Source organism: Lampetra planeri, unplaced genomic scaffold (assembly GCF_965212315.1).
Source record: "Lampetra planeri unplaced genomic scaffold, kcLamPlan1.2.h2 scaffold_366, whole genome shotgun sequence".
In the NCBI taxonomy this organism is placed as follows: domain Eukaryota; kingdom Metazoa; phylum Chordata; class Hyperoartia; order Petromyzontiformes; family Petromyzontidae; genus Lampetra; species Lampetra planeri.
In genome coordinates, this window is record NW_027615189.1 from 40114 (window position 1) to 50734 (window position 10621).

General features: G+C 44.8%; 1 protein-coding gene across 1 annotated transcript; it reads left to right on the forward strand.

The window, feature by feature from the left end:
* Positions 1-547: 547 nt before the first annotated feature.
* On the forward strand, positions 548-9287 carry LOC144740967 (inosine-5'-monophosphate dehydrogenase 2-like). Its single transcript, XM_078623662.1, is given in 21 exon segments — positions 548-645; positions 2114-2162; positions 2513-2614; positions 2705-2779; positions 3081-3173; positions 3175-3249; positions 3251-3289; positions 3557-3644; positions 3745-3923; positions 3925-3945; positions 4100-4190; positions 4414-4419; positions 4742-4831; positions 5456-5493; positions 5495-5528; positions 6534-6544; positions 6546-6678; positions 6852-6996; positions 8129-8272; positions 8749-8832; positions 9266-9287. Coding segments are annotated over 21 exon segments (1617 nt in total).
* The last annotated feature ends 1334 nt before the right edge of the window (positions 9288-10621 follow it).

The following is a 10621-nucleotide window of genomic DNA, read 5'->3' on the forward strand; positions in this document are numbered from 1 at the left end:
TGATTGTCTACAAGATGACGTGAATTGTGGGCGTGGCCGAACTTAGCTCCACATTATGACTAGCTAACGGTACGAGTGCAAAATTAGAAAATATTTACAAAAGTATGGATCATACGGACACTTTCTCCAGCTCTTAACGTGACGTGTATCGACAGAAGCAGACAAGAAGTCCCCGCGAACAGTGGGCGTGGCATTGCGGACGTGACGTCACTTCGTCATTCCCTGTCAGGCGTCAGGGAGTGTGCACGTGTCGGAGGGAGCACGCTGGGGAACAGGGGCGCACAGCTCAGCTAGCAGGGACAGAAGAAGTCTGCTAAATGATAGATGAGCGTTCACTCCAAGACCTCCTGTTCGTCTCTAACCCGATAACAGACAACAGAACAACAGGCGCTGTGAAGAGGAGGACCACGGTCACACACCCCACCGACCCGGAGGAATAACTCGGCAGCACACAGCAAAGAAAGTTCTCGGTCTGTCAGTTCCGGGCCTGTTTCCCAAATTGCATTCTGCAGCTGCGTGTTTATTTTCTAAATCAACTCTTGGGGTCATGGCGGACTACCTCATCAGCGGGCAGACCGGTTATGTCCCAGACGACGGGCTGTCGGGACAGCAGCTGTTCAACGGGGGAGACGGGCTCACGTACAAGTAAAGAAAAGTCTTCTCATTTCTGTGTCCTTTTTTCCCGGTCAAACACGCCAGTTATCCAACTTAGCTCCGCATGCTAACAGGGTCGTTAGCCACCTGCGTTTAACGTGTTTTGACGTAACTACACAAGTCCCATTCATTTGCTAACCTTCACAGGTAAAAACTAGGTGGAAGTGACGTGCCTGGATCAATGCTGTGAGCGAGCTAGCACCTGTCCATTTACAGATAATCTTAACTTCTTCGTTGGAGAGGATCATACTCCCAAGTGCAGCCAGCTTTGTTTTTAATTGTCAAAACATGATTTCATACTTATTCAAGGTTGACAGTGGAAAGTCAAGTAGTGTCAGACGTGAACGTCTAACAAAAATGAGGTCAGCTTTCAGCCCTGAGGTTTGTGCCAACTGGGTGATGAGTGAGTATTTCAGGAAACTCCTGTGTCCTATGTTTTATCTGCTCTTGGAAACTGACTCCATGTATTTAACATTCCTCCTGTGCGCACACACACACTTTACTTTACTTTAGGAGCTGCCTTTCACTGCTATGTTGTTGAGCTGGACCTGAGTATATTTAGAACATGTACAGTCCTCTGTAAGCCCTCTGGTTCAAATAGTGATGCTGTGCATTCTCCAGATGTTTGTAGTATCTCAGGCCAACATACCCCACTTCTCCCCCCAATTCATATAGATCTTTATAAGGGATTGTGTAATTTGTTTAATTAATAAGAATTGATATGTTAAATTTGAATAAAAACAGGTGAACTAGTAGAGTCAACTTTGTTACTACATAGTATACAGGTACTTAGGTGCTGGAATGCTGTTTAGCATCTAACCAGAAATGAATAAGCATAAGAATAAAAAAAACTGATTGCAGTGTATGTATTATAATAACAGTATATATAAGTCTTTGTTTTTGCACAAGTTGTAGAGAACTTAATGAATCATTCAGTGGTGTTGTAGCTGTCAGAATTTAGTATAAAAAAAAAATTACAATGACTGATAGAAGCAGTTCAGTGGCGTGTGGCACATGTTTGCATGCACACGTGTTCTTACACACTTTATTACCCTTGCTTCTTTTTTTGGGCGTCACTGTCTTATGGGCCTTGCTGTCAATGGCGTTCCCCACATGGATCTCCTTGCCATACATAAATGTCTCACACATTGCACTGTCACATGAGAGCTCCTGAGGAGTCCAGTCGCATTTTCCTTCGAAGAGTTTCTTGGCGTCCTATTTATGTACCACAAACATTTGCTTGCGAGTATTTGCTCGTAGTGTCTCACTGTATCAGTACATGTGAACTTAGCCTAATGGGCACACAATGCGCTGACGCAGGTTAAGTTGTAGGCTTAAAAATAAAAAGAGAGCCCATTTGTTATTTAGTTGCGAGCGTGCTGTCAGGCTTCAGCCAATGACCCAAATCAAATCTGGGCTGCTGAATATGTCATCCTAATGACTCCTTTTCCTGTTTCAGTGACTTCCTGATTCTGCCAGGCTACATAGACTTCACATCAGATCAAGTGGTGAGTCTGATGAAAATAGCTGTGGTGCAATTAAAGTAATCTGGAATAATGTTTGAGTGGGGGGCATGGAACTCCAGTTATCTGCCTCTTATCACAGATGTTCATGAACTGAACTGCGTACAATGCCTCCACAAACTATAGTGAGGACTATTATCTTATATTCATTATGCACAAGAAAGTATGTGGTTTCTCATGTTGTTGTCTCATCATGTTGTTTAGTGATGCAAATAGTCATTTCCTGTCTAGTGGATGGTTGGTTTTGTTAGTTCTTCCTGTTTTACTGCAGCAGTAGCTTCAAACGTTTAAAGCATCCACATGTGTCCAAGCTCCTTCTGCTGTGTGTTGAACAGGACCTGACCTCGGCACTCACCAAACAAATCACCATGAAAACTCCCTTTGTCTCCTCTCCCATGGACACGGTCACAGAGGCCAACATGGCCATTGCTATGGCAGTAAGTGGGACTCACTCACTCACTCACTCACTCTTTCCAGACTAATAAAACGTGTATTTCATAAATAAATGCTCACTTGCGTGCTCCCAGTTAACAGGTGGCATCGGCTTCATCCACCACAACTGTACTCCAGAGTTCCAGGCTAATGAAGTTCGCAAAGTCAAGGTAACCAAGACATTCCGTTCTGTTCTTCATATCTCCTCTCTTCATGTCTGAGTGTCTTTGTTTTTGTTTGTTGTGGCCCTCGAGTCGCTCTAGCCTGGCTCTACCCTGTCATTTTGTTTGTTTTATGAATTTAGAATGTTATGCCTCAGTTTATCTCGTCTTCTTCACCTCGCATGATCTTCTCTTGTATTTTGTCTTCTGTCCTTTCAGTTGGCGCAGTCAATTTGTTTTTGTTAGTTAGGATCAGTAGAACCTTACTTTTATCCCCACCCCCATCCTTCTTGCCCTCTCATCCCTCCAGAGATACGAGCAGGGCTTCATCACCGACCCTGTGGTGATGAGCCCCAGTGACCGCGTGCGGGACGTCTTCCAGGCCAAAGCACGGCACGGTTTCCTGTGGCATTCCCATCACAGAAAACGGGAAAATAGGCAGCAGGCTGGTGGGCATCATCTCATCCAGGGACATTGACCTTCCTGAAGGACGAGGACCATGACCTGCAACTCAGTGAGGTGAGATGCTGACACTTAGCATCTGTATCAAAAAAGAGTTGCAGAGACACAAGTCAAACTGTTGCCCTGGTGCCCTGACGCTCCAAATAAATACCAACAGAACTGCTGTAATTCACACTTCTTCCAGCAGAGGCCGCTGTTACTTAGCAAACTCTGACTTATGTCACTCTTCTAGACCAGCATGCTAGCACAGTTTGTTCTAAACTCACATTACCAAGAACGTGAATCTTGTTTTGTAACAGTTCTTTTTATGTCACATTCAACCAGGTGATGACAAAGCGAGAGGATCTCGTGGTCGCCCCTGCTGGAGTGACACTGAAAGAAGCCAATGAAATTCTCCAAAGGAGTAAGAAAGGTGAGAAGGACGTTGGCTGTGTGTATTCTTGGGAATAAACACATCCACAGAGCACTGATGTTTTTACAAGTTTGTTTACTCTCTCCGACTCCCCCTCCAGGAAAACTGCCCATAGTAAACGAAGAGGGAGCGTTGGTGTCCATCATTGCCCGCACAGACCTGAAGAAGAACAGAGACTTCCCTCTGGCGTCCAAAGACTCCCGCAAGCAGCTGCTGTGCGGCGCCGCGATCGGAACCCACGAGGACGACAAATACAGACTGGACCTGCTGGTGCAGAGTGGGGGTGGACGTGGTCGTACTGGTGAGGAGTCAATTCATGCTCAGATTGTGACAGTAACCATCAGTGAAAATCAGTAGTACTTCACAACAGACTGTTCCCTCTAACAACTTTGGACTATAACAAACAAGCGCTGCAGTTGCATTGTATTGATGCTGATGTTCTTGCATACCTCCAGGACTCGTCTCAAGGCAACTCAATCTTCCAGATCAACATGATCAGATATATCAAAGAGAAGTACCCGAGCTTACAGGTCATCGGCGGCAACGGTAACTACACATTTACTGACCGAATAGTTGGATAGCATAGTAACACTGTCGTTTTATCCACAGTGTAGTTTTCTATTATTTCACTTGTGTATATGTGAACATATATTTTTCTTACACCTATATTTATTGTTAATACTGCACGCGTACTTATGATGTACAATGTGTTCTGTGACATTGTTATGAATTTTTTTCTTGCTGCTCTGACACAGAGGGACAATAAAAGCAGTTAATTATCTGGTAAAAATCTTTCCTAGATGTGATCAATACACCGCATTAAAGAAAACATAGCAGCAGGTGAACTGTGACACTCTGTTACAAGAGAAACTCTGTCTGATGATGCTAACTCATGTTAGCATTTAGCTTCAAAGAATTGTTACAGTTATGGTGAACTGACCATCACAAAGTTTGAGGTAGATGAGCTGTGTGAAACCTTTGGATTTAAATTTGTCAGCAAGAAAAGAGATGAGTCGTGTCGTATCAGTCAACAAACCTCATTCGTTGGGGTGGAGGTTACAGTCGTTGTGTTTCCTTCTGTCCACCGCAGTTGTGACCCGCCGCTCAGGCCAAGAACCTGATCGATGCCGGAGTGGACGGGCTGAGAGTCGGGATGGGCAGCGGCTCCATCTGCATCACGCAGGAAGGTGAGCGACTTGAACATCTGAAGAGATTGTCTGCGGTTTGTTGTTGTGTTACAGCCATCAGCTTGTGGGCGATTTCCTCTGTGGTGTGTGTCGGCTCGATGAACAGTTTTTCATCGGTGGAAATATTATAGCATCTCTGAAACACACTGTTCTCTGTGGTGCTTTGTATTGTATTGTTGGGGTCTCTCATGTCCTGGTCCGTGTCCCGTCATGCAGGTCATGAGGGGACACAGTGTCTTCAGTCTTTTCTCAGCTCAAGTCAGGAGCGTCAGCTGCTGTGATCACCTGGTGTCACATGCAAAGTGACCATGTTATTCTAGTCGTCTAATGTGAGGAATGAAGCTGATTTTCAGTCAAATCCAGTGTGAAAACTACTCATTAGAATTGGCATTGGGTTAACGTTGGCTCTGAATGGTCTGGCAGGGTTGAAGTATCCTCATCGTGTGTGTGCTTCTTCATCCTCAGCACGTCTCTTCGTGTGCTCGAAGATTATACAAATCTTTTATTCTCAAGGGTATCGTCCACCATTCTGTTATTGTTGCCGCGCCTCCTTCTTGCTCTGTCTTTTCTCTCTCTGTATGTGTGTGTGTGTGTGTTTGTGTGTGCTTGTGCGTGTGCGTCCAGCTCCCCTTACTGTACCACCAGCTTTAAAGCTCCACAGCCCCCAAAACCCCAACCACTGTTACAGGATACTCCAGTAAGTTTCCCCGCCCCCCTCCGGCCTGTTCTGGGCTCCCATTGGCTCCCCTATCACAGTGTGCCGCCCCCTCTTTCACAGCCTGCTGCATTGATTGATTGGTTAACTGCTCTGCATCGGTAGAAGTAGTGTCAGATGGTTTGGTTTGGAGAGCTGGCCTGAGGTCTTCTTGTGGGGTTTTGGGGTTTTGCTTGTTCCCGTGATCTCACTAATCTGTCATCATCCCGAGGGATTATTGCACTTCCACTTTACTGACCTTTTGCTCTCTGGTCCTGATGATGACCGAGTGGGACACGCGTTCATCTTGTCCGTTGGTTATTTTGAAAACCTTTAGTCTGATAGTGGCTGGTCCAAACCGTGTGTGGTTGTTTAATTGTTAGTGTTTTTTCAACACGATTCACACAGAGGGAGGAAAGAGATGTTCTTCAGGCTTTGTTGTTTCTTGTCTGAAACGAGACTTTAACCGAACAAGTAGAATGTGACCAATTTGGACTGTGTGAGTCAAATTCAGACAGCACCAGCAGATAAAATAAGCAATAAAATCCAGGAGGGTTTGATGGAGGGGTTTGGCTCTTTAAGTAGTGAGGTTTACTTGTTTTCGATATGACACATTTAATTCCTCATTCTCCACATCGACGTCTTCCCGCCCTCTGTGCTCATCCACTGTGTGTGGTTTCCTTTTACACACCAACTTCCCTGAAGTTTCCACCCTGCATGACTTTTAGATCATTTCTCTTTGACAGTTTAACAGCCAGCTGATGATCTCTGGTCCCAAACTCCTTTGACAAAAGCGCTGGTATGATGTGTAGCCGGCTGGTAAAGCTGGAGAAGCCGGACTGTTGATCACTTGACCTCAGTCAGACGCTTCTCGGGGGGGAATGTGTCAGCATTGTGATCGGTTTGGTTTCTGGTAGTTGTTAGTGTTCACACCAGCTGCATGTCAGAGCTGGACGGACGTCTCCTGTGTTCACATTCAGTCCTCGGTCCTTGTCGTCGTCTCCACAGTGCTGGCGTGCGGGCAGACCTCAGGCCACCGCTGTGTATAAGGTATCGGAGTACGCCAGGCGCTTCGGCGTGCCCGTCATCGCTGATGGCGGCATCCAGACTGTAGGACACATCGCTAAAGCTCTGGCTCTGGGAGCGTCTACAGGTACACACACACACACACACACACACACACACACACACACACACCACACACACACACACACACACACACACACACACACACACACTAGACAACCAGCCGCCTCCAAACCACAGCACAGAGAGGATGAGAGACGGTAAAAACACGTCTAACCTGTGACTGCTGTGTGTTCCCAGTGATGATGGGCTCTCTGCTCGCTGCCACTAGTGAAGCTCCCGGGGAATATTTCTTCTCCGACGGCATCAGGCTGAAGAAGTACCGTGGCATGGGCTCTCTGGACGCCATGGATAAAAACCTGGGATCCCAGACGAGATACTTCAGGTACTGGTGTCTCCTCTGACCCCAGCTTTACCCTGGAAGTACCTGCGTCGTGGCTCCGCTGGTGATCCGCCGGCGTTCTTGTCAATCAGTGTTCAACGCTCTAGAAATACGAGCCAGGTCTATCCCACAGAGCAGATCATCCATACCGGGAGGTTACACACAATACGATACACAAATCCGTGTTGAATTTCAAAATAAAGCACCAAATGCTGGATTTGATCGATTTTCACAGTTAAAACACCCACATACAGATTGGCGTGACTCGTCAATACATGGCTGTACTGATGAAGAACATCAGACAGGACTCTTCGTTTGTTGTGATTTTTTTTGGTGCGACCTCGTAGTCTTGCTGCACTCGTCGGGCGTTCATGCCTTGAACACTTTCTATCTATAGTGTGAATTGAGAATTTGCGGCGCGGTAAACAGCCGTTCTATGAAGCAGACACCACCAGTGTACACCCGGGGTGAAGTCAGGATGACAGAGTGAAGAAATCCATCCATCCAGAGCAGAAAGATTTAATGTTTTCCCAGAAAACAGCTGTTCTTCCTCTTTTTACATTTTCAGAGGATGAAACAGCACCACCTAGTGGCAAATCCTTGAATCACTCAGCTTATGAAAGTCATGAACCACTGGGTGCTGCTCACACGCTGTAGACCAGGGGGTCACAAAAATATTAGTTCAGGTCACATTCAGTTTGATCGCCACCAAAAAGTGTAAAGTAAGATAACACAAGTCCAAATGTTTCCCTGTTAGTGCAAGTAAAGGCATCAGGAGAATGTTTACAGTTTTACAATATTAACTTGAAAATATGCAATATTCTGCCTCAGTTCATCATTTACACGTGTATCTACAAAGGTAAAAAAACATGTAGTCACACATCTGGAGCTGAAAAATAGAGTTTCACTTTATTTTTTGCAGCTACTGTTAGTGAAACCAGTTAAAGTTGATGGTTTCTATGCAACCTGCACTTTTTTGCAAATTGGTCTCGGGGACCAGATTGGACCCTCTGGAGGGCCCCTTTTGGCCCCTGGGCCGTATATTTGACAACCCTGACGTCAATCATCCTGTTGCACATGATGTTTTGAGTTAAGAGACGCACCACCCGTCCCGTTTCTCTCCCCCCCCCACCAGTGAGAGCGACAAGATCAAAGTGGCACAGGGTGTTTCTGGAGCCGTGCAGGATAAAGGCTCCATCCACAAGTTTGTCCCCTACCTGCTGGCCGGCATTCAGCACTCGTGCCAGGACATCGGGTCCAAGAGTCTCACACAGCTCAGGTAGCATGCATGCATGCACGCACACACACACACACACACACACACACCAAAGTAAGTGAGCTCTTCAAAATAAAATTCAGTGTAATCATGCAATACACTTCATTTTTCATACATGTCTATGGATCTATGGACTCAGGTCAGATAGTTGAGCCCAGAGTTCAGACTAAAAACCATTTGTCCTTTCAAATCCCCATGGGTGAACTCTTTAAATGCATTTTAGCACTTTGATGTGTGATCATTTTAAAGGAATTCCTTTTTATTTTATGCTCTGCTTTAGCTTTTTTTGCCATCTCTGTCTTTTCATTGTTCCTCCTCCCGTTCATAACTAAAGCGATTAGCACCTTTCTTAGATGAGTTAGTGTGCGTCATCAAAGAAACCATTCAGGTAGGCACGTTAACAGTAAATGGATGAAGTGGATGAAGAAGTGGTGTCTGTCTGTCATGTGGGTGAACAGCCTGTTCTCTCTCCCTGGCAGAGCCATGATGTACTCTGGGGATCTTAAATTTGAAAAGAGAACGGCATCAGCGCAGATGGAGGGTGGAGTCCACAGCCTGCACAGGTACACGTGTTAAACATCCATCCACTAAGCTCCACAGGAACAAGTTGCTGTTTGAAGTGTTTTGTTTGTTTTTATTATTCTACTAGTTTAACAGTCTTAAGCCCCACAACTGCCCACAAACCACAGAGTTCCTCTTTAGTGTCTCCATCCTGGCCGCTGTCGCATCTTTCTGGGACAGGGCCAGACTCTCCGATCTGTTCTTCAGAACAATCTCAATAATGTTTTAGATCTAAACTGAGAGGTTCATCAGGACAATTCCTCAATATTTTCTTGAACACTCTCAAATCTTAGGAATTTCTTTGTTCTTCCCTACCCACAAACTCAAAATAGGCCTCCGTCCATCTGCTTCCGTCTACATAACAACTCTGTTAAAGACAAGATTTCTCCTGTTGTGTCCTCGTTCATCTGACGGACTCAGTTTTCTCTCTTACAGTTACGAGAAACGTCTGTTTTGAGAAGAAGTTCGCCGCAGGTGGAACTTCCCTCCCAACGGATTCAGTACATCCTCTGGTGGAACATTCTTCAAGAAACTCTTCCTAACCATGGACACAGGGAGAAACGAGCCTTTTGAATCTGCCGCCATCATGTAACAATTTCCCTGTGGCCCAGGATTTACTTCATGTTACGATCAAACATCTCCTTTGCAGAGGTTAATAGCCTTTAAAAACACACACACACACACACACACACACACACACACAAACACACAGCTCTTCCAAAGTCTTCCTGCCAGTTCCATCTATCTATGCATCGTCTGTGCTGTTTGTCGGTATGTGTGTGGAGGAGAACGAAGCATTTATCAGTCCTTCGTCATGTCGAATCCTCTGACGTCTTCATGTCGTGATCATATCAGATGTCTTCATGTGTCCATTTTCAAATAAAAAGCTTGTTTTTCAACTGACTGTTCTCATTTCTCCTATTTCTCATAGCACACACACACATAGCACACAGATTCCTATTGCTGAACTGTCACATCCCTGGACCAAGTTTACACATGTAAATGATTGTCCTTTCAACAAAGAACGTTTATTGTAGTTTATGTTCAAGAGAAAGCTGTTCCTTCGAGTTCCACCACGATAATAGAGTTCTAAGTGGCAGACTGGATCAAACCCCCGCCAGCATGTTATTTCATAAATGATTTCAGAACAATTTCTACTTCCTTGATTTACTCTGAATTATATACTTTAAGATAAAAAAATGCATTTAATATTCTAATCTAGTTTGCAACACTAATGTTATCAGACTTACTTTTACTAAAGAACACGAGATACATTTTATAAAAGCTAAATGAAATGAATGATTCGTGATTTTGTGTGTTAAATATGTACAAGCTGCGCAAATATGAATATTATAGCAGGATTTCTGAAAAGATTCAGATGTTGACTGCACATTAACTGTATGAGATCTATGGAGTACGTGTGGTTATTGCAACTGTTTACTGGCTTTACGGAAGATCTACACATAATTCTAACAATCCATTTGTGGAAAAAAGAAAAGCTAAATTCTTCAATGTCACAGAAAGTTACACGGACTCATCATGGGGTTTTTTTTAGCAGTTATCAGAATCCATTGAATTCTGTTGTACATCTCCAGGGAGGATCAGGTCTCGGCCAAATTCTCCGGACTTTCCAGCCGGATGGGATGTGTCCTGTCACACTCTGTTGCTCTCACCTGTCTGACATCAGTTCATCATTAACACACCAATCAGAGGATCAAACCCAGTTTACACATGAGCTGATGATGTTTTCCACTCCAAGTAGAGTTGTTTCCACACAACAAAATCCCAGTT